The 22,748-nt window shown below is 39.0% G+C and overlaps 3 protein-coding genes across 5 annotated transcripts in view; 1 reads left to right on the forward strand and 2 right to left on the reverse strand.

Moving 5' to 3' along the window:
- Positions 1-12,795, forward strand: part of LOC113674393 (integrator complex subunit 1) — a 24,792-nt gene extending 11,997 nt beyond the window's left edge. Inside the window, exons 26-53 of one of the 3 annotated variants that reach the window (XR_016180593.1) lie at positions 178-304; positions 825-983; positions 1,277-1,349; positions 1,768-1,841; positions 2,329-2,430; positions 2,870-2,960; positions 3,120-3,168; positions 3,269-3,334; positions 3,679-3,765; positions 4,164-4,259; positions 4,338-4,413; positions 5,071-5,139; positions 5,475-5,606; positions 5,772-6,252; positions 6,439-6,550; positions 6,681-6,792; positions 6,872-6,938; positions 7,184-7,422; positions 7,791-7,920; positions 8,519-8,652; positions 9,101-9,245; positions 9,867-9,920; positions 10,039-10,166; positions 10,332-10,585; positions 10,720-10,790; positions 10,977-11,068; positions 11,779-11,888; positions 12,346-12,795. Coding sequence is in view for 2 of the 3 variants with exons in the window: in XM_027190877.2 (XP_027046678.2) it covers positions 178-304; positions 825-983; positions 1,277-1,349; positions 1,768-1,841; positions 2,329-2,430; positions 2,870-2,960; positions 3,120-3,168; positions 3,269-3,334; positions 3,679-3,765; positions 4,164-4,259; positions 4,338-4,413; positions 5,071-5,139; positions 5,475-5,606; positions 5,772-6,252; positions 6,439-6,550; positions 6,681-6,792; positions 6,872-6,938; positions 7,184-7,306; positions 7,791-7,920; positions 8,519-8,652; positions 9,101-9,245; positions 9,867-9,920; positions 10,039-10,166; positions 10,332-10,585; positions 10,720-10,790; positions 10,977-11,068; positions 11,779-11,888; positions 12,346-12,452 (3,321 nt within the window). In the remaining variant the exon portion in view is untranslated. The remainder of the gene's footprint in view (positions 1-177; positions 305-824; positions 984-1,276; positions 1,350-1,767; positions 1,842-2,328; positions 2,431-2,869; positions 2,961-3,119; positions 3,169-3,268; positions 3,335-3,678; positions 3,766-4,163; positions 4,260-4,337; positions 4,414-5,070; positions 5,140-5,474; positions 5,607-5,771; positions 6,253-6,438; positions 6,551-6,680; positions 6,793-6,871; positions 6,939-7,183; positions 7,423-7,790; positions 7,921-8,518; positions 8,653-9,100; positions 9,246-9,866; positions 9,921-10,038; positions 10,167-10,331; positions 10,586-10,719; positions 10,791-10,976; positions 11,069-11,778; positions 11,889-12,345) is intronic. The other 2 variants (XM_027190877.2, XM_089185464.1) reach the window with 2 other exon arrangements.
- Positions 12,796-14,191: 1,396 nt separating this feature from the next.
- LOC113674381 (uncharacterized) lies at positions 14,192-15,449 on the reverse strand. Its single transcript, XM_027190869.2, has 2 exons — positions 14,879-15,449; positions 14,192-14,801 (listed from the first exon to the last, which is right to left on the reverse strand). Exons 1-2 carry the CDS (start codon positions 15,312-15,314, stop codon positions 14,797-14,799), a joined length of 441 nt encoding a protein of 146 aa, XP_027046670.2. The 5' UTR covers positions 15,315-15,449; the 3' UTR covers positions 14,192-14,796.
- A 1,891-nt stretch (positions 15,450-17,340) lies between these two features.
- On the reverse strand, positions 17,341-20,334 carry LOC113674355 (intestine-specific homeobox). The gene is made up of 3 exons (XM_027190838.2): positions 20,143-20,334; positions 18,383-18,609; positions 17,341-18,155 (listed from the first exon to the last, which is right to left on the reverse strand). Exons 1-3 carry the CDS (start codon positions 20,249-20,251, stop codon positions 17,739-17,741), a joined length of 753 nt encoding a protein of 250 aa, XP_027046639.2. The 5' UTR covers positions 20,252-20,334; the 3' UTR covers positions 17,341-17,738.
- Between the last annotated feature and the right edge of the window lie 2,414 nt (positions 20,335-22,748).

Genomic DNA, 22,748 nt, shown 5'->3' on the forward strand with positions numbered 1-22,748 from the left:
ACGAGCCGAGTAGCTCTGCCTGCTTAGCACTAGGTGACTACTTGTAAAAACTGCCCCTCTATGGGATGCTAGTCCTCGAGAGAGCTTCATAATTGTAGTCGTAAACTGCCTACTATATAAGATGTCATTTGATGGGAATGAGATTAAAATTATGGTTCACGGTTTGTATTTTTGCAGCAGGAAACACAAGACCAGTTGTTTGTGCAGTGGTCCAAGGACACAGAGTATTCTGGGAAGGCAGCTACTCTACACGTGTTGGTAATCCACGCTATGATTGTGTTACTGACTTACGGAGAACCCCAAGGTTAGTCAACAAATTATTCTCTTAATGCAGACAGATTTACTTTAGAGTTACACATGTAACAAAAAGATATTTCGCGCTTTTTGATCGAGAGACTTTAAGGCAAGATAAAGTCGTTAGCCTCGTGTCGTTTACTCGGCAAAGACCCCTAACTTTCATTTCCCTTCCTTCACTGATGATGATAATTTGCTGTCAAAGTGTTAAGGTTAAGGTTGACAATTTTTAACTACAGTAAAGATAGGGGAGTAGACTTATATTCCATCTAGAAATGCTAGTTATCGCGATGCAATAAGTTCAGTTTAAACAAGGGACAACATTATGGTCTGTTCATCTTGAAAAATGTAGCCAATTTTTTTTTTCTCTTTTAAGGGTCGTATAAACTTTTTGCCATCCTTTACCATCCGTGAACCTTTTTCGGCTTATTATTATCATATTTTTTAAAACTATGATTTTGACGTTATCTTACATTTAAAGGCGTATTTTAACACAAATGAATCAACGGTCGAAGTTTTTGTCTCTCCAGGAGATGTAAGTCTGTACACCACTTTACTGAATGCCTGGTGCCCTGAATATGGACAGGTCAAGGTCTATCTGACAGACACGGGAGAGGAGGCCATTCTGCTGCAGGAGTGGCTCAGACTGCGCATGATCAGGTCCCAGGTCTCCAGAGTGGTCGATGCCGGTAAGCATTACCTTTTTTGACAAGGAGCCCAACTCACGTGATACAGCAAGAAACCCTGAACCTTCGTAATGCCCTTGAGTGATCCACATGTAATTACTCCTGACAATATCAACTAAACAAGTGGTCTTAAATGATAAAATTAGCACCTAGAGGGGGGGGGGGGAGAGGGTGATGTCGTCAGAAAGACCAAATTCTGTGGACAAATTCATGAAAAAATGTTGATCGTGAAACCGAAATACTGGTTCTTTTTCAGGAATTTGTTGTGATAGTCTTTTTTCTTTGTAATTTCTCAGCTTTAAGTGAGTTGGTGCCATCGCAGCTTGTGCTGTTTGCTCAGTCGTTTGGAATCCCAGTCAGTAGCATGAGGTGAGAAACACAAACACGTGCTACGCTCTGAGGGCTGTAAAGAATTTATAAACCATTCAACGGGTCTTACAACGGCCTTTTCCAGTTCCATGATGTATTACATGTGGTCAGAAATGGTCAAATGACCCTAAGTAAGGCAAGAAAAAGTTATACCATATCCTATCGTATGATTCGGACCGAGACCCTGACACGCCATACAAGTGCTTCAAAAAAATGAACAACTAAAAGTAAAAGCAAAACTATTGATTGAGAAAAAAGACAATCTATACCAGGAGCCCATTAGTAATGGGTTCAGGTCTATACTTAAATTTGCTGGCAACCGAAAGGAAATATAAACAAAAATTTCTCAAGAATATGCATGACATTCTTTGTCCTGATGTTCCTCAACTTTCTTTTTCTCACCCATTTTATATTTTAGCAAGCTTCTTCAACAGCTGGACAAGGCGACTGAGGAGGACCCTGTCGGTGTAGAAGAAGCTGTGCTGGATAAAGGTTTGAATTACCAACTTTCTATTTTCATGTTAATTTTTTCTACCTTATGCATGTCCAATTAATGCCGACTTTGTTCCCGGTACCTTTGTTTCAAAGCCATGTGTCGTATTTAATGAACTGTACACGTGTTGTGATTGGTCCGCAAGTACCAATGATCTCCCAGAGAACAGAAGTTTACGATGTCTTCTTTGGTTATTTGTTTGTTTGTAGAACGCAAAGCCATTGAATTTCATGTTTTGGTGCGTTCACAAGTAGATCACAAAAGAAATAAAATACGGACAGCAGAAAAATCAGTGACACACTTGCTTATCGCCATCGTGCCACGTTTTTCTTCGAAATTAATACAAAAAGTCATTATGGATCTGAACAGAAGGTTGAGAATTACATGGAATCTTTCAGATAGTTATTGAACTCATTATGTCAAAAGACTTCGACTATCCTCATGGACGTTCAAACGCTCTACTAACAGTGTATCTTACCCTACCAGGTTATATGGTGCAGCTTGTTGAGGTTCAACAACTTCGTGGAGCTAAAGGTGGGGATTTGTTTTGCTGTTTACTGACCGGAGAAACGCCAGAAAAGAAAGACAGTAAGTATTTATTTATTTTTATCGAGTAGCTGCCTTATTGAGCTCTGTTTTACACTAATACCTTTATCTTAAAGCTTCTTTTCTTAAGATATCACCAACAAGTTTTTCCTGATTAAGTCGCATTTCTCGAAAAACGGCAAACAAATTTTGATCAAGGAGAGTTTTTAAGGGAAACCTGCCAATGACTGTATTTACTAGTGCAGTTGACTTGACATAAATATGACAAGGGAATTGTGACGGGTGTCATGGAAATTCTACGGAAGTAAGTTCTCGAACCGACTTGGTTTGAAAGAATTTTTTTCTACAGCATATTAGTAGTGAACCACTTCTCCTTTAGAAAGAAAAATGATGGTGAAATGTGGGTTCACTGAACTTTACTTTCCCCTATCTTCCCTCCTAGTCATTACTACCTTGTAACCTTATCATTTTGCACTCACAGACAGTAATTTGGCAGCGCTCGATGGAGGAATCACTCCATTACCGTTGGCTGCTCTGCCAGAGATACCACACGCTAAAGACGAAGACATGAGGTTTGATGATACATCTTTTACTCGGCATGCAAGCTTTAAGGAAATATTGCAAATTTTTTTTCCGCAACTGGTAACGAATATCGAATCGGGTCTTCGAATAATTGTTTTATCAGTAGAGATATGCCACACCTCTGATAACTCTTTGGTATTTGTTCCTAGTAGCGACGAATCTTTTACCAACAAGCAGATTGCAGATGAGGTGTTCAAGGTAAGAATAACAGAAAGCCTTCGCATTTTCAGGCAACGATGAAAAACATTTGTACTAAAATACATGCAAAACTCGGTTTTTTTTTCTTCAAATTTTTTAGATTTTTCTGTCACCCGAGAGCGAAAGTTCAAAAGAACATTACAGCATTGAAACTCGTGTTAAAAAGGTAAGAAAGTTTTCTCTGTTCGGACAACAAGGGAGTGTCTCTATGGTGTGTATTTGTCATCATTGTCACCCTGAATCTATGCTTGGCAGGAATTTCGTCTACTTGTTACCTAAAAAAATTACAGGCAATCAGAAAGCAATTTTCAGCAAATGGATCACATCAAAGAAACAAGCGCGCAAAACCGCCTAAGTCAACCGAGGACTTTGATAAAGTTACAACATTTTTAAATTGTTGAAATTGATACAGTTGTGAGGAAAAAGGTTGTAATCCTTTCTTAAAACATAGTTCCAGGTTAAGAGTAAACCTCGCCTAAGTTTTTGGATATTTATTTCTTCCTCCCTCAGATACTGACCAAAGATCTGATTAACTCAAACCGAGGGGAAATTCCAGAGGACTCACTCGCGGAACAAATCATGCACAAGTTTATCGCAGTAATAATATTTTCAATTTTTGTCCAATTTTTGTCATCTTTGACCCATTTTTAATCAGTTGATAAGTGTCTTTAGATTCCTTACCTGTCGTATTTGGATAATAAATCATTCCAACCACCCTTTTCTTCAATTTGAGCCCGAACGACGACTTGGCGTACATTTTCTCCTTACTGTGTGTCTGTTGTGTGAGGTTTCCCGTTTTCTCCCTCAACTCCCTTTAATGTGCATACGAGTAGTCTTTTTCCCTTGAATTCTCGTGTTCTCTTACGCTCTTTGTAACTTCCATAAAAACTCTTTATCTGTTTCAAAACTGTGTTACCATGCTTAATCGCGTCGACAAAATGTTTTAAGATGGGAAGAAGCTGTATTTGTTATACTGACCTGTGTACTCTTTGTAGGTTTTGGATTCTGATGATAGCCAGAGATTACTGGATGGGATGTTGAATAAGACAGCTCTATCTTGTTCCATTCTAAGGCTTTTAAGATCTAGACAGGTTTGTAATCTTTCCGCTACAGCTCCTCGCATCTGTCTATATTCTTATTACTGATATTTAACTTTTGATGTCTTCCAGATGGCATTGACAAGGAAAGGAATTCATTGTAGTTTTTTTGACACCATCAGTAAATTGTCGCGCCACAGTCTTGCAGGTTAGTCAGTATGATTGGCAGCTATTTAAGGCAAATTTCTCAATTCTGATTGGTTATTCGCGCGTCTTCTGTTCACGATGTGGGCGCAATTAACGTTGGTTTCTAATTACAGTTTTTTTGTAATTGATTGGATGTTTTTGTTATGGACACCTGTGTACGTCGATTGCATGCACTCAATTGGGTTCTGAGTAATTTTTGTTAACAGACCGTTTGGCACCTGGTTTAGAAAATAACACTGACGTTTTCCAATTAGAGAAGTCCAAAGAATTCTTGACCTCAAAGTATTTAATTTTTGTTGAAACAATTGGCTAGCGATTGGTGTTCTTGTTGTGGGGTAGTCGTACTGACGAGTGATTTTAATTTATCCTCGCTCTTAATTTGTACTTGATCTTATAAGTTATTCATATTTACTACTTGAGTTATTGATTTGAAATAAATGTACGATCAACCAATTAGTTCAACGAATTTTGCTCTGGCCAATCACGACAAGGCGAATCATCTAATCAGCCAATCATGAAATAAAACATAATCAGCGTCGAGCGCGTGAAAACTGTAACAGTGCAGGAGGGAAGTGTTAGATGTATAACTACATGAGTTGTGTTGGAAAACAGAAATAAATGAAACATAAACAGGACTTATTCTTTTTTCCTTTTTTAGATGGGCCACTAAGTGCTGCTGTTTCACAGTACAAGAAACAATTAGGAATTAAAGAACAGTCACAACCATGTAAGAACAGAGCTTTCCACTTTGTTATTACCAACTTTTGTGGGAGCAGCTTGGCATCCACTCTCAAACATTCAGTGATAAGCGGGACGTTTGCATGTGCATGTTAGAGATTTACAGGGTTTCAACTGATGATGATGTTGCCAAAAGAAGAAAAATACATTCAAGAAATTTTAATTCTGGGGGTTTCTTTTTCTTTCAATACTCAGCGAAAACAACGCGCATGGTTGCCCATATTTCCTTAAGTAAAATCATTAGGCAGATAAGGCTATAGTAAAAGAAACTTTTCTTGATCTCATTGGCATTTTTTTTTTCTCTTCCTCTTACCCGTATTTTAGCTGGAAATGTCCTCGAACAAATTGCGTCAAATGCAAAGGCTGATTATGCTTCTCTGGTCAAAAAGTTTCTGTCTGCATGTAAACATCGCACGGTGAAGCCAGATTCTATCAATGAAGAGATGGCAGTCAAAGGTTAGAGCTGCTAATAAACTTTGTGATATCCTTTAAGTAGTTGACTTATGTAAAGTCATATTGAAATGGTGATTAGAGTTAGTCTTGAATTGCCTGTTTTCCTTTTGTTTGGCAAAGATAAGCTGGCAAATTTGCATATTTTGAAACCTTTTCTCTTCAATCTAGCTTGTTTGAAACTTAAAGAAGCGAACTCTCCGCTCTACGAGGATTTCATTAAGGCCATCACCAAAACGCTTATTTCAAGTAGAATTAAGAAAGATTCTGATTCGAATACGGCGGTATGGACACCGCAGCAGTCTCTACCCTTGAAGACATGCTCAAAAATCCTCGTCAAGCTTCTTGAAGAGTCCGATGGAACAGACTCGTCCCGTGACCATTTGTCTAACGGGCTGTTAGTGGACTGGTACGAGATAGTGGATCCGGAAATTGTCCACGTTCACCCTCTGTTGCAGCGGCAGCTTCTGTTCCAGCGGCAGCTTCTGTTCCAGGACAGAGAGAGCATGCCCAGCGGGGACAGGTCGCTGACTGGTCACGAGGAGCGCTCGCCATCCAAATATCTCTTGAGTTTGCTAGCGCATCAGGCATGCTGGGAAACTTTGCAGGACTGCTTGGATTGGCTACTGGGTCAAAATGACAGAGGAAACAGGTATGAACTGGAAAATCAGGAAAGCGCTCAAAGTTGTCTGAAAACCAAGAGTAGGAATAACAAGCTAGTAGGTGAATCATGTTATCCGGCGAATGATTCGTTAGGGAGATTAGAATGTAACGATGTTGTTGCTTATCGTGAGCGAATGTACCTTTTCACTGAACAAATCGGTTTGTTTATTTTAAGGCTAAATCCAACAACTGCTTTGGATTTTGTGTGGACCTGCTTTCATTGTCCTCGACTTTGGCAAGGCAGAGATCAAAAGTCTACCGCTGTGGGCAGTCAAGGAACCAATTCTGTAAGTAAACATTTTAAAGCTCATTGTAAAGCCTTGGGAATGTGGCATCTCCTACTGTGAGTTGTCACCTTCAACATTGCCGTTTTTGTTTATTATATGTCATATCTTTTCTTTATGATTGTTTCCACAGGCGGTTTTTGAAAAGCCAGTCCTTGATTTGAGCCCAGCCCAGGTCTTCTCGCTTACAGGTTTCATTTTGTCCGAGCTTTCTTCTTGCGTTGAGGAATGGTGCGAAAGAAAAGGTACGCCCTAATAGTTATCACAAAACCCGTAAAGCTAAAAAAATATTTTTTCACGTAACTTTGCTTTTCTCTCGCCAAGGTCCCTGGTACAAGCGTTTCCTTGAAGAAATAAAAGATGGAAACCAGGTTATGTCGGGAGAAATCAGGTAAGATACGGAGTGAAGGAATTTTTCAGATCAACTCACCACTTCTCCTCACTCTGAAAACAAGTTGTAAGGAGATTTTTACATGAATATCACGCATTTATCGCTTGCCAGGGACAAGACCTACAAAAAGTGACATTCCCAAACTGAGAAAACAACTGCGGTTGAGATAGTACTGCCCCAACAAGTCTCGATCTGTTTTGCAGTAAGTATGTTGAACACTGAGTACACTGGTTTCAATCTTTCAGGGAGGATGTTGAGCAATTTGCAGCGAAAGTGTTAGGGAGTAGACTTCAGTTGATCACACTCTGTTGCCATGGTGATAAGAAGAAGTTTCAATCTGCGGTCAGTTGTGCTTTGAACAGCTCCAGGTAAAGGAAATACATATTCTATAAGAATGAGGAGTTGGGCAGTGGTTGAAGGCGAGATTACACACATTTGTTGAATAAATCAGGAAAATTATCACAGTTTTACAACGTTTCACAAGGTTTGGATTGTTGCATCGGTTTATTAATCCACCAATAATTCCTTAATCTTTAATACTATAGTATGGTAAAATGCATTGACATAAAAACATCAGCAACTTAAAGGAAATGTCTAGGATTAAATTTTTCCTAGGTTTGAAAATTTCGAAAATGTCTAAGCATGTGTATTATTTCAATTTGTCACTAAAGGAAACAAGAATTGAACCTGTTTAAAAAAGTTATTGAACCAAAGAAAAAATTGAACCCGAATGTCAGCAATCATTTTATGATTTAAATCTAGAAAGTTAGGGGTATAATCTTCTTATTTCATCGAATCTACGACCAAATCTCAAACGTTATCCAATTGTTTTTCTGTTTTTTCATGTAATAGATGGTCGAAATGGTTCACAGGTCAGTTTTTGGTTCAACTTTACCTCGCTCAGCCAAGGGTAATGAGACATGTCAAGAATTTCCGGTTCTTGACAACTTCCAGTGTCGTTAGTCAGTCACGCTATTGTCAGGTATGTAACGCTTCTCCTTTGTCATGTGATCGTTTTATATTGCCTTCTACTTCAAGTACCTTTTTTCTAATATGAATGTTGTGCCGCGTAGCACTGGGAACACAAATGGTGAAACAGAGAATTAACTATCCGGAGGTCGTGGGTTCGATTCCCACCGAGGTCAAAAGATTTTTTCTTTGCCTCGTGTGGTTCCCTGTTTCCCTTTATTAGGGCTAACGCCCTGTGGGTTATTCATGGGTTTAAATAGCACTTTAATTTACACTTCGTAGTTAATTCTCTGTTTCACCATTTGTGTTCCCAGTGCTACGCGGCACAACATTCATATGTACCCTTACTTTCTCTTCGCCGCGATTCACCATCCTAAATCGTCCCCGACTTTCTCTGTGCGACCTCGTAGCTCAGTCGGCAGAGTAACGGTAGATCTAATCCGGAGGTCGTGGGTTCGATTCCCACCGAGGTCAAAAGATTTTTTCTTTGCCTCGTGTGGTTCCCTGTTTCCCTTTATTAGGGCTAACGCCCTGTGGGTTATTCATGGGTTTAAATAGCACTTTAATTTACACTTCAGAGTTAATTCTCTGTTTCACCTTTTTTTTAATAGTTGGATGTCCTGTGCCACCGTGTGTTGTCGAGTCTGGCTGAATCGAAGCCTGGTAAGGAGTACGAAGACAGAGCTTACAACTCAAGTCTACTATTGAAGAAACTGGCTTGTGAACATCCCATGCTTTTACTAAGGTACATTCTTACGATACTGGAGCACGAACAGTTGTCGTTGTGCGGTTTATCTATTTCAAACGCAGTGTTTTCATGAAATTAGGTACTTCGAGAGAATGACGCGAGTTTTCGTGCAGACCGATCACGGAGCAGAGCGAAGCAGAACTTTTGGAATTGGGGATTACTTTCTAATTTAAATGGAAAGCGTGAAGCGTGAAGCCACCTTCGAATAATGATAAACTCCCTGATGGTTCAATTTCATCTGGTTGCTGTGCCATTTTGTTTGTATCCAGTTATCCTCCGGGGAGGACAAAGTAATTTCGTGAATAGTATCCCATGCTGAAACACAGCATACCAGGATGGAACTCAAACTAATCAATCGATCCAGGTTCCTACGAATTATTAATCAGGCCACGTGACCGTAGATACCATCAGGAGTTAAAAAGTTCTTTTCCTTATCTTTTATAAGGCATCTGCCCATGATTGCGGCACAGCTCAGAGGCCGTGTGCATCTAAAGCATAAGGAGTTTATCAATCAGCAACATCTCCTCGTCTTCTCACACATCTTGGGAGTTCTGGATCTTCTAAGACCGCATATCTTCAGATATGACAAGGTTTGAAACTCACAACATACCTCTTTGTATCTGAGCAGTTAGATTTAAAGGCCGGCCATACGAGATGACGAGTCACCGCGGATCATTTTATAGTTACCTTTCCCTCATTGTATAAATTGAAACCCGTTTTTTACCCGTCTGCAGGGTAAAGTGGTTTTCACAATCATCTTTGCACAGGTAGCGAATTTCCTCTGACTGGAACTTTCTGTTGCATTGTACCGTTGCATTGTATTTCGATGATGTAGCAAACTACTGTTTGATTCGATATAACATCTTGGAAAAAATTTCGCCGAGCACCTAGCTGTCGTATTATTAGTGCTGCCTTCAGTGTTCTTGTGGTACCTCTTATAGAGAAAATGAAGTAAGGTGTAAGAATGATAGTTTTTTCTTCAGACTTCAACATGCGAACCCAGACGATAAACGGAAAAGTACCCACGAGCACTTACCCAGGTTAACATTATGTTCTCCACTTACAGACTAGTTAAGCCTTGTTCGCTTTTTGCCTGGGGTTTCAATACTGTCACTGTTAGACGCATTAGTCAAACAGCTTAAGTCACAAAGCTCTCTCAAGAGTGCGGTTTTCAACTACAAAACATCTTTTTCATTATTTTTTTTACACAGCTCATTCAAGAAGGCTTGAGGGACACCTTACAAGCGTACTTTGGCCTTATTCAGGTATGAGTGAAGAATGTTTTGTGTAGCGTTTTAAAAGCATTTTCAGAGAGACATTGCTCAGTCAAGAATAAGGAGAATTTCTTTGACACCCTCATGCACAGTTTTGGTTCTTTCTCAGGGTGAGTGTCTTCATCACAAAGAGCTGGCCGCGGTTGTTACAAAGTTGATGCCTTTTCTTCAGCATTTCTGTGCAGAATGTCCTGATCAAGCTTCTACAGTTCTTCAGAAGAGAGTCTCATTGTTCCAGTAAGTGTCTGGACTATTTAAAACACACTTTGTGTTTTCTCAAAATCTGTTTATTTTATTGCGAAGTGTTGAATTTCCGTCTATGTACACTCTATCAACTAAATGAGCGGATTTCTTCGAATAAAAATCCTAATATAAATCCCAATTTTTGTGTTACTGTTGAAGGGACCTGTTACAAGAGTTCCCTGCCCTCCCTTCCCTTCAAAGTGTGGTGAGCGCCATCTCACTTTCCTCGAGCCCGCACTCAGATGACCCCTTGACCCACGTCAGCGTTACTCTAGGACCATCATCGGAAGGAGCTCCATCAAGTACACAACTTAAGGTCCGGTCTGTTATTACACCACCTGAGAGCATCTCGTGGTCATCAGCACAGCTCGCTCCTTTTGTACAGCGGCTTTCTCCTGGACAGCCCCTTGATGGTAGAGTAGATCTCTTGCATTCATCTTCAAACTTTTCCACAGTTGTCCATTCGAGTGGTTACATAAAAATGCTCTTTATTAAGAAAAATCCAGCTACTTGACTCGAGTTTGCCCTCGTTTCTTTCGTGCTGCAGATGTGTTAAAGGTTCTTGGTGACTTGGATGAAACGTCTAAAAGAAGAGTAGACATTTTGGATCATTTTGTGGTGAGTTCCAGTCTTGTTAAAAGGGACAGGCAGTTTTCGAAATCGAACTGTAGTTGCATGACAAGCTTTCGAGTCGTTTTGGTCGTTTTCCCAGAACAATGGCATGGTTAAGATTTAATCGATTTGCTTACGGTTTGATTTCAATGAAAAGGCAATTTCCTTTTTTTATCTTCTGTTTGTTTTCAGCCTCATCTGGTTCGACTTCTCTCTGATGCAACGAGTACCTGTCGGACCCAGGCGCACACTCTACTACTGCGGCACATTCGGCAGAGCCCAGGGTATGTTTCCTAATCAGTTTCCTATTCAGTACTCTCTAAAGCGAAGGAAAGTGAACGGAAAACTGAGAGACTGTGACTGTTCATACTAACAGCCTTTTCAAGGCAGTGTATTGTTTTCCTTCTCCCGATTTAATAGGTGTACTTTACGTCATTGCTTTCTCGCGCGTTCATTTCAGTTAACTTGTCTTATACTCCCAAGTGGAATTAAATTCTGAGATAGATAATTTTCTGGCCAAAAAGCATGAAAAATGAAATAGCGAGGGTCAATCCTTGACATTTTCATTCGATTTCAGCGGACTAACCATTATCGCTCATGTCTCTTGTGCATCGGTGGAGCACGTCGGGTGTGGGTCCAGGATTTTTATGTCTCTGTTGAAGGCGGAATCGCGAGTTTCGATTACGCTTTTTGGATCAGTGCCTCTTCTCCAAATTTGTCCTTTGTCTTGTTTAAAGAGTCGGTTTCGACCGCCACGGATTCGGCGTCTGTAGGACGGAATGTAGAGATCGAGCTTGTTCATGAGGTTATCGGATTCCACCATATCATAACCAACTATATTATCAACCACCAACGTCGTCCTATGTTTTTGACGCGCTTCTACGCTTGAATTACTCGCAGCCGGGTAGAAGGAAGTGACTGCAGTTATAACTTGTATTATGCAATCAAACTCATTCAAGCTCAACCATATACTCTGCACGTGTTTTTCTGATAGGATGGCTGTTAAGTTTGTAGAGACATACATGGATTGTCTTAATTCAACGGAGCCGGACGTGATTTTGACGGCCTCAAAATTCCTGCCCGAATTTATTGTCCTGTGTAACGGTAAGTACGGGAAATCGCATCAACGTTTTAATTTAAGCCGGTTACCAGCGGTCTACCGTTGTCTGCTTAACCTGCGTGCAAGCTCTCGTGTTTGGGTTTCGCCTTTCGGCACAGCCACCCACTACATTAACAGAGGCTGCTTTTGGAGAAAATGTTTTGAATCCCCTTAAGGCGCTTGATGTCTTAAATGGTCGTAAACTTGCACGTTGCCGTTGGCGAGCATTTCCTTCCATTTCTTTGCTATATTCTTAACCCAGCTTAAGTTTTCATGTTTCATCACATAAGACGATGCAGGGTCTATACAAATTGTACCGCGATTTCTAGAAACTTCTCGTCTTTACTTTTTTCGCTCTAAAATTGGACAAGTTATTGTTGTTCAGAATACGTTAGAAATCGTTTGGGTCCGATTTTGGATTTCTCCCAGTTTTTAATTATTATTTTTTTTCATTTATCTTAGAACACTCCGACTCGTTACTTCAAAAGATGTTTTCTCTAGCTGTTTATGAAGCTCACGATGTTGGAATTCCCTTGTTAAAAAGTATACAGCTGCTGAACTTACATTAACGTGGCATCTCCACCGCCAAACTGTGACTAAGAACAATCTGTAATTTTACAGTTTTTAGTCGTCACGCTGTTTTCCCATCAAAGGACTTCTATTGGCAAACCCTGAGAGTTGAACACTCCTGTGATCTGTTATTCTAAAGACTGATCCTATTGTAAATTCTCCTTTTTAATTTCAACACAATTACCTTTCAGAAAACTGGACTTGAGAAGTAAGAAAGTTAAGATAAACAGAAAATGTTGTCTCTATTATTGAACAAATTCTCAAGACCAGCCAAGAAATCAATGTATCGTTATTAATTGGATAAATTTGCATTAGCATCTTGAAAGTAAAAAATGTTATCGATTATGTAGCAGAGCAATATCATTCCAGCTAGCCCCTTGCACTGAAACAGAGTTTTGACTGACGGACGAGTTTGCTACTGTAATGATAATTTCAGAAGAATTGTATCCTCGTGTAGTCTCGCTGTGGGTATTTACACTCGACTGCGTCTCGCCAAATTACGAACCAAACTCGCGTCGAAGCGTACCAAAAAGGTACAATTAGTTATGGATTTTGGTCACTATTTCTCTAACGTGATTTAATGTAATCTTGATTTTTAACCAGACCCCGTTAATGTAAGCACTAAGATAGTGTGAGTTGATTTTATAAGACTTACGAACACCGTCCAACACCCTTAAGCGCTGTCACCCCTGCTGTCGCGTTTTCATTTTGTTATGTTAGCATCCAAACACCCACAGCTTGAGACTTCAGCTTATGAAAATACTGAAAAACACAATTACAAAGAACAAGAAAACAAACTGTGAAAGCCAAAAGCAATTGTGTTATTTCGGGGGTGGACAACTTTGCTCCTGCAGTTTTTTTGTTTGGTTTTGTTTTTGTTTTTTTTGTTTATATCTCCTACTTTGCCGAGAATCTTATCAAGCTGCACATCCCAGTTCAAACTTATTTTTCTCATGTCTAAGTGGCCTTGGACACAAATTTTTTTAAAACTTTTAGAAACGTTTAATTCTGTGCGAAGTACCGTGACAAGAGCGGATTCAATTAATTAACGCGCAAATTTCTTTCGAATTAAAAGGTCAAATTGCGCGTGTGTAGGCGTCTTAGAAGTGTGTTGTTTAGACTAGTTTGATTGTGTCATAGGACTGTTGTGTTCGTGTGAAAGGTGATATTAGGTTACACAAGAAATCACCTTTCTGTGCGATTATCGTACAACTGTCGTTGGTCTTTTTCATTAGTTGATGAGAAAATGCCATACATATAATGGTCAAAGAGTCTTTGGAAAATCTTTTTTTAAAGTGGGCATGAAATAGTAACCTCACGGCCAATTTGACTATGAAAAAAGTTAGTTAATATCTTTCATCGGAACACAATTTGATTCAAATCGCTTTATTTATTGAGCAAATAATAGAATATCAATCGTTAGCTTATTTTGGGCAACTGGAAGATTTTTTTTCATGAATGAATGATTACAATGAAATTAAAACCGCCAACTAATTTGTTTTCACAGTAACTTGACCGCTGTGCATGTATAGTTAAGCACTCTATATTTCTGTTTGCTTTTACGTTGTTCGAATCGCCATACTCTGTCAAGGTCAACCTACCACAGTAAAAATTTGGGGAAGAAAAATAAAACTTCCTCCTCGTAACGATTCTTCAGTGCAACAAAATCCAACAAATTATTGTGGTACAGGAACATTTTCCTTTCGTTTTGTTGGATTGAAAACAAAAAGATGAAATCAACATAATTTACTGATTTTTATTAGAAAAATAATGTTGACTAATTATAATGTCACGGTTACTGAAGATTTCCTGATTGGCACGAAGTCGCAGAGACGTTTGAATACGAAATATAAACTAAAACCCATTTGACGTGGTTAATTCAAACATTTGTACCGTTTGTGAGCTTCATTGCATTGATTACGTCCAAAATTTTTCTAGAAGGAAGTTGGCGTGGTTTAGCTTGTTTTCGTTGAGACTAAGCAGGAAAAACATGTCGACCTCTAATGGGTTTGTTTTTATTCTTTTTCCTTTTCATATCTCTTTCATATCCGATATAGCTGTGATGATTTTAAAATTACGAAAATTTTTTTTGCTAGGATGTTTTTTGAGCCATAAAAATGATGATTTTTTTTAAATGTAAACCGAGGAACATCTGCCTTCTCGACCCTGCTTATGTAACTATTTTGTTATTTCACACGCAACTTACAGCTCTGTTCACTTCTGCCTATTTTGGTTTTCAGAAAACTGCATCTTTACAAATTGCAAAGGTAATTTTAGCCGGCAGTGTCTTACTTCAGTTATCTTTCAATGGAACCGTTCAAATGTGATTTTTCCATCCCGTTTTCACACTGAAAACAAAACAAGAACACATATCGTGAACATGAGTGCCTTTTCGCGTGAATTTTGACTCCTTCAGTTTACACACCTTGATCTGTGTCAGTCGAGCTTGATATCGCTGCGGTGTCACCACCAGCCTCCGAACTCGGTGTACCGAATACTCGTAGTCTGGCCTCTTGCCACATATTTTTACATAGATCCTGCTGCATTTCATTAAAAACTTGCTTTTCGACTTCGGGAGCAAGTTTTTTAAAGATCTTGCCCCTGCGCTGTGATCCAGGCGACTGTCTGTTGCATAGTCCTTCAGCGACTTCTAACAGCGAACTGCTCTGTTTCGCCGCTTCAGATTTGCAGGCTTCTGAAATCTTCACAAACACGTTTTCATTCTCGTCATCTTCCATGTGAATAGAGAAGCTTTTGCCTATTTTGTTCAGTGTATTTTTCCGTCTAAGTGTCGTCTCTGTATCGCAAAGGGTCCCACTTTCTTCCAAGTGTACTTGTTCACTGCTTGTCATTTCTGCCATATTTCAGCTTGTTCTACTGATACTATTCACGTCGCCCGCTTCATAACATTTAACACCGCTAATCTGCATAGTGAAGTCTTTAAAACGTCTGGTTCGCTTCTCATTTCCATAACATAATTACATTCTTTTGTTCTCAGATCTTAACGATACCCACGCCATACACGAAATTTAGTAGTATTTTATGCCCAAGTAAAATGTCTAGTTTTGTCTTCATTGGAAATACAGCCCAAACCTTGCCGGACTCAGGAAGTCTTGGCTACTTGAATGAAATGATTTACCGCTTGCAAATATGATAATTACGATCTTGAGGGCATTGTTACTCTTGATGCGATAACACGATAACAAATTACAAAATGCGAGCCAAGTTCTCTTTTCTCAAGGGTATTCAGAGTATTTCGTGTGCCGTTAAAATTTCTCGGTGGCCTTTGTTTGTCAAAGTACAACACTAAATTCTATTCTTTCGGTAGGATTTGATCTAATGTAGACGAAGTGGCTGGTAGAGTGCGAAACTCGAGAAACCCTCTGCGCTAGAAACTCATGAAAAGCGATCATTAACACACGAGCCACAGCTCTTTCAACATCAGTGCTCATTTACAGCCGTTTGGGAGTACTGATAAATATCTTAAATAAAACACCTGCAAATGGTATTTTAAAACAGATAAACACCCACAAATTTCAGGTTTGTGTTCATTTATTCTTTTTCTTCATTATCCCGTTTTTTTTTTTTAATTTCTTTCTGTTTTAAATGGGTTACCGTGGTATTTCATGATAAAATTCTTTAAAATATTTAATTTTTCCCTCATTGCTAACTGAAGTATTTCGCGGTAAGCGCAGTCTTACTTTCTATGGCGGAAATTCTGGCGATGTAATGCCTTCCTTGAAATCATGTTATCTGAGAGGAAATCTTTATAAAGCTCATCAATATACCCATTTCTAACGTTTCATACACTAACTTCAGGAAATTTGTCTGTTAAGATGACAGTTCATCGATGGATCATCATGAATAGACTTGCTTAAGATGGCGCTTATTCTTTAAATGGCAGCCTTAGCTAGGTTTTGGTACCAAAATACACAAGAACAAGAAGGAAAATCAACCGGAGCATTTTCATCTGCCCTGTTTCCTTCTCTCTCTTCTCTCCTACGTCAATCGTAAAATGCAAAAAGGGTGTAATCAAATAATTAACCAAATAAGGCACATTCGTTGTGGTGCTCGCTAAGTGAACCCCCCTCCCCCTTCACACACTGCCTTTCCTTGGAGCACTGCCCTTTCTTGAAAGAGACGGGATCAGTTATAACTGAGAGAATCCAAAACACTTTCTATTGTTTTTAGCCAATACATGGTGTTTCTTTCCACAAAAGAAACGTGAAATTCAACGGATTTAACAGAATGCTCCATGAAATTTTTAATTAGGTTACTGTTCACCGCTTAAGGGCAACCGGAAGTGCAGTAGTATAAGGTGTTTTGGAGTTGCCGGGTTGATCCTAAGTAAATATGTCTTCCAACTGTTGTAATCGAAGACGTACAAGACCCTGCTTTCGAAGTTATCTTACAGAAGTCAAATACTGAAAACAAGATTGTTTGAGAAGTTGAAAAGACTCGATACCCTTAATAAGAGTTGTTTTCATTTGTCTTTCTCAAGTGGCGGGGAAAGTGGAAAAAACAAATCTTTGTCTGGAGGGACAAATTCCTCTAGATACTGACTGTATGATTATTCATAGAAACTATTATGGAACTTTGCACCAGCCATTCTGCCGAAATCCCTTCTCCCTACTTAGTGTCCGTAAATGGATCATCTATTTACCACTTAAAATGACCCCAGGTTAAGGTGATTGATCAAGGACTGGCCATCTGTAAGCCCCCGATGTCAAAAACTTCCTGTCTGTCTCCTCTGCTTGGAGGATTTCTGAGTGCTAATTCTTCTTGGACACTAATTCTTATCGTAAGCTACATGCAAGTATTTATATTTGGCTCACAAAATTTCCAGTTACGTTCTTCACTGGCATAAATGGAGAAAGATGTTGTGAATATTCAAACTTAAGCTTTATTATTTCTTTACAGAACAATTCACTCTAAGCAAAAACAATTTTCTCTCAAATGTGAAAGGAAAAAATTTACAATGATATCATATAAAACACATCACTTTTAGGCATTTAACATTGCTTAAAATAAACTCTCTTCGTATGAATTAAGCTGTCAACATTCATCTTCGCGTCATATGCAATCCCTAAAATGGGCTATCATTTCTAATAGCGTCTAGTTTCTATCTGTAACGGTAAAATATTTACAGACTTTTTCATTTCCGAGGTATTCATATCACGAGATAAATCCAAAACTCTTATCTAAATTCCCTTGCGTTAGTTGACGGCCTATTTTTAGCTAATTTCCCTACATAAAAGGCTCATGAGATTCTCGTCTTCTATTCTCTAAACTCCTTGAGACTCTTGTTCCATAGCGGCAATGTGTTCTTTAGCTCTCAACCGAAGTGAAAGCAGACTTGAGTCGTTACGAATTTCCAAATTTTCGACCTCGCCTTGGGCCTCCTCCGAGCTGGAGGCTGCCGAGTCGGTGGACTTGGGCGAGCACGAATCGTGGGGACTGGACGAGGCAGGTGGCGTGGGTGAACTTGGCATCGAGGCAAATTGAAACGCCGCTACTTGCTGTCGTGCGCATGTCCAGAAGTCGGTGTTGTAATACTCGTATGGGAATAGGGTGTATGGTTCGAAACCTCCACAAAAGCGAGCCAAATGACTCGGGTAACCTAAACCGAAAATGGTGGGTACATCATGGCGACGTTTTCTTTGTTGTTTGCGCCATTTTGCCCGTCTGTTCTGAAACCAGATCTGTAAAAAACAAATCACACCGTTGATTATTACAATTTGAAATTGCAAGACCCTATTTTCGCTTCAGCATTTATAGAACAGGATTATCTGATGGTGAAAAGTACCGCGGCTAAAGAATTTTTTCAAGCTGATATTACACGTAAGTCATAAAGAGTTGGTTGGTAAGATAAACAATAAACTTCAACTCAAATTTGTCCTGCAATTGCTTTGTGTAAGTAAGAGCTAACCTGGACTTGAGCTTCTGATAATCTAGTGCTGTTTGACAGTTCAGATCTGGCCGCTACATCAGGGTAGTGGTTTAGGAGAAACACTCTTTCCATCTGATAGATCTGTGACTTGTCAAATGTTGCTCGGTAACGCTTCTCGCTGTCACCTCCAGTACATCTCTTCGTTCTTTTGGGAGGCCTTGTTTTCTCGGATTTTGGTGTAATCCTCTCGCTAGTTTCTTCTTTGCCTGTTAGAATATGCCAGTTGGATCATAAGTCTAAAAAATTCACAACATCTTCCTCTTCACATCACGATCACCATTAACATCTTCCTCACCCGTCGATTTATAATGTGTTAGTTTTGTTTGGAGAAATTACCTTTTGACAAACTAAGAAGCGAGCGACTTTAGTGGATAATCCCTCTTCAGAAATTTCTTTAGTTGAAATCTTATGGGACTAAAATATTTTCAAGTTCCACTTTCCTCCTCTAACAATCACTAAAGATCTCCATAAATTGTTTCTGACACTTACAAATCTTTGCAGTGCTTACAAGATGGATTTAGCTGATCCAAGACTTTCTGAAGTTTTTCATCTCTCTCGTGACCCTGACAGAGCCAATTGTCGAAAATTCCCTTGAGATTATAGAACATTAATTAGTCCCGCCCAATTGAGTGAACATTTCAAAGAATAATGTCACAGCCCGAGCAATCAACCGACCAAACTCACATGCATGATTGTTCAAAAAGTGTCGTCGCCTACAGTTTTTTTGGGTTGGACGCATTGCAAGCGTAAAACGAGAAAACTTCGCAAAAAATGTTAACGTTACATTTCTACAGTGAAATACGAGTTTGGTAAAGTTTGACTGATAACTTTCCTTGAGGCTAACTAATATCTTCCTAAGGAAAAATATTTTACTTTTAGAAGAGTTTGACAAGGCTGTATATTCCTGCTTAAGTTATCAGTAAGTGACGTCTCCGAATGTGCGATTTTCCAGCTAAGAATGGAGGAGAATAAACCACACCATTTCGATGAAAGGAGTTCTATTACACACCACAATGCTGAGTCGCTTGTTCATTAAAAACTGCCTTATTATCAACGTTGCTCACGATTTTCGGACGTGCTTTTTTTCTATTTTTCAGAGCCACTTTTCCTAAGGAAAGTTTCATCGAGTTCTTCTCATTCAAAAAAAAAGAAAAGAAAGAAAACATACATTTTTAGAAAATTGGCATCATCGCATCATGTTGCAATTTATACACAGCTTTCACCCCGATTCAAACGAGCGGCATTTTTGTGACGAAGACATGTTGCAGAATACAAATCAGTGATACAAAACCAAGGTTAATTTTATACTTTGGAACTAACTATACACAGACTCTCTGTTTTTCATATTTTTCCGAATTGTTTCCATGCGGATAATCCATTCTCGATTTTGTCTTGATTTGGCAGCTCTGGTAGCACCACTTGATTATTTCGTGACCAATCGACTCAATTCCCTGTCCTTTGTGAAAAAATACACAGATTTGAATGCAATCGAAACTATTTACGTTTCACAGTACTAAGAAATAATGTGGCTATTCTGCTTTGAAGTTTAGCCATGGAATACTCTCGTGGCGTTGGGTCTTTCAGAATGTAACACAACTGTTCCCCTTAACGTTTCTCGTTTTTCAGGTCAACTGAAGCAAAGTAATCGAACTAATCGTGATCAAACATCGAACAGTTTTAATTTATTTTTCAGCGATAGATCAAACAGTGAAAGCCCCGCATCAATACAAAATACTCACAGTTTTTTTTCGAAAAGTTCAGTTGAGTTTTGTCATTGCCTTCAGTTTTTTTGTCAAATCCCAGCAAGTTTGAAATGGAGAACCCTGCACGGTGCTGTTCAGGATCCATTCCTGATCGGGTGTAACCTTTTGATCGCAAGGAAAGTCAAAGTTGTAATCTTCACACAATGCTGGCTTCGTTGTGTTGCGAACACAGAGGCGAGTCACATTTATTCTATTTGTGTTGCTACCAATATCACTCTTTATGTGAAAGTCCTTTAGCAACATTAAATCAATTAACGAGGATTAAATGAAAAGGCATTGTAGTGTGTTGGCATAATCGTTGCCTTTTCACTACATTCAATTGTGTGACTGGTCGAAATCAAAAGGTATTTGACTGTGTTGTGTTCCAAGGGTCTTTAAGGCGGGGCTGACACAACAATTAAGTAAATCAACGTACTGTATTAAACCAATTAAGGTGTCAAAACGCGCGACATTGGACTGACTGTAAATGGCTGTAATTAGCAATTCTTTGGGTGCTTTTCTTCGTGACTGCATTAGCACATGGGATCTGATTCAAGGTGCCAATAAACTCAATAATGAAATCATTTATCTCTAGTAAACGCGCTTGTTGAGTTCCGGTTCTTGCAAATCAAAAGTTTCTTCGCGGTACAACAGTGCTTGATTTCCGCATTTATCAGGAAATTCGAGATTCTATTTATTTTTAACGAGGTGTTCATGTGAAACGCCAATACTGGTTGAATCATTGAAAAATTATCGCCGTCTTTCTTAAGATGTAAGTTCTCTCACGTGTGAACCCACATTATGCTCACCTCACTTGCGAGGTACCTGTAGCTCATGAGCAGAGAAAATTAGAAGACTTCTAGTTCGAATAAACCAGAACAACTCAAAGTTTTCTTCGCCCCGATAAAGCTCGCGACCAAAGGTTCAATATACTTTGTCATGTTTTATCTCCCGCACATGTGGTGAAATTATATATAGTCTCTTTTCCCTATATCATATCATACAGCCATATCTTAAATCAAACGTTTTTGTATTGTTCAGTTGGACGTTCATACATAACAATCGAAATTGATTATCAATTCCGATCAAGTTTTTTTACTTTTTTCATGTTCGAGTTATCTTCAAAATAAGGGGCCAACCGCATTAAACTAAAGTTACCAGTTATTTCATTCATTTCAGCCAAGCAGCATGACATCCTAGAAAAATGTCTGGTTTACATTGTCCACTTTTATATTCCCATTACACCTTTGTATGACGACAGTGTTTTGAAAGAAAAGGCAACACTTGTGCATTTTAAAATCTCGTTTACAGAGATCAAGAATTTAAAAAATCGCATCACTGCTTTTAAAAAACATTAGCCTATAAGAAAGAACTCTCTATGAAGTTTAGTGCGATCAAGACAAAATTCTCCGGTTTTCTTGAGAGTTTCTTCACTAATCATGTCTCCGTCAAGACCATTTTCAAAGTGCCGCTGTAAATCGAGGCGGACATTGAAGTCTCATTTTTAACTCTCTCTTCTAAGCGACTGGATCTTTCATATTTTCAATACTGTGATTTGAAAAGTTTTAGCTTTTGATAACAGTTTCATTTAGTATTGGATGGACTTGTTTAAGAAGTAAAACCAAGTAACGCAGAAATGCAACTTATGTAATTGTTCACCAAGAAGAACCGCGGCATTTAAAAATTGCAATGTTCCACGGAGTCACAACGGTAATTATTGATAATATCTCTTTCAAAATAAAACTGTATCTTCTATTTGGATGTTGACAGTTTTGCGTCAACTATTACAAGATGAGCGAAATGCTCCGCTGTTTAAAGTATAAGGACCTTTCTTCCGGGATAGAGTGTGTACTATTTGGGGATAGCAATCTTCTTGAGTACATGCCGGCGTGAACGACACACACCTTACATGGTTACAAACGTTATCTTTGTCGTGATTGGTCGGGGTGCACTCTCAACGCCGACGAATTCGAGGAGGAATCGTTCGATTGCTATACACTGTAGTTTTATAATCCACGTTAATAGGACCTCGGGTCTCATAGTTTTCACGAAGGTACATGATCATAGTGAATTTACAATGACAAATTTTTCATTTTCAGATTCCGATGTAATTAATTAAATGACTCGTACGTGAAGCTATTCGGAAACTAAGTTGCGTCACAACTTTTCAAGCAATTTATTTGGTGTGATTCTTGGTGTAAATACCATTTTTGTTTTGTTAGCGGAATAATTACGAAATCACTTACACCACAGTGATGAAGTCTCAATTCCTTTGTCTTTGCTGACAATCGTTTTGCTTCGGGAAATCTATGTTCACAAGTTTTATTGTCTGCAAGAAATTATTTGTCAACTTTTGGCTTAACCAATATAAAAAACAACGATAAGCGAGGCCTTGTGTGCCATGAAGCAGGAAGTGGACAGGAACCAGCAACCAGCAACTGCAGTTGGACGGTCTCGGATATTTGAGGGCATAAACTCAGAGAAAACCAATGTGTGCAATTAGACGACAGATGTTTTCATTAAAAATCCAACACTTGTTCACATCACCAAGAGTAGGAGTTTCTTTCAAATCAACTCTCGTATCATGTTTTCCCGTTGTGTTG

This window comes from Pocillopora damicornis, chromosome 10 (genome assembly GCF_964200805.1).
Source record: "Pocillopora damicornis chromosome 10, jaPocDami1.2, whole genome shotgun sequence".
NCBI classification, from domain to species: domain Eukaryota; kingdom Metazoa; phylum Cnidaria; class Anthozoa; order Scleractinia; family Pocilloporidae; genus Pocillopora; species Pocillopora damicornis.

Excerpts from the sequence above, each read along its gene's own strand:
- LOC113674355 (XM_027190838.2), bottom strand. The coding sequence starts at position 20,251 with ATGGATCCTGAACAGCACCGTGCAGGGTTCTCCATTTCAAACTTGCTG. Across the intron at positions 18,610-20,142 it reads GAACTTTTCGAAAAAAAACT|GCAAAGAAGAAACTAGCGAG; the intron begins GTGAGTATTTTG and ends ATATTCTAACAG. Across the intron at positions 18,156-18,382 it reads TATCAGAAGCTCAAGTCCAG|ATCTGGTTTCAGAACAGACG; the intron begins GTTAGCTCTTAC and ends TGTTTTTTACAG.
- LOC113674381 (XM_027190869.2), bottom strand. The coding sequence starts at position 15,314 with ATGGCAGAAATGACAAGCAGTGAACAAGTACACTTGGAAGAAAGTGGG.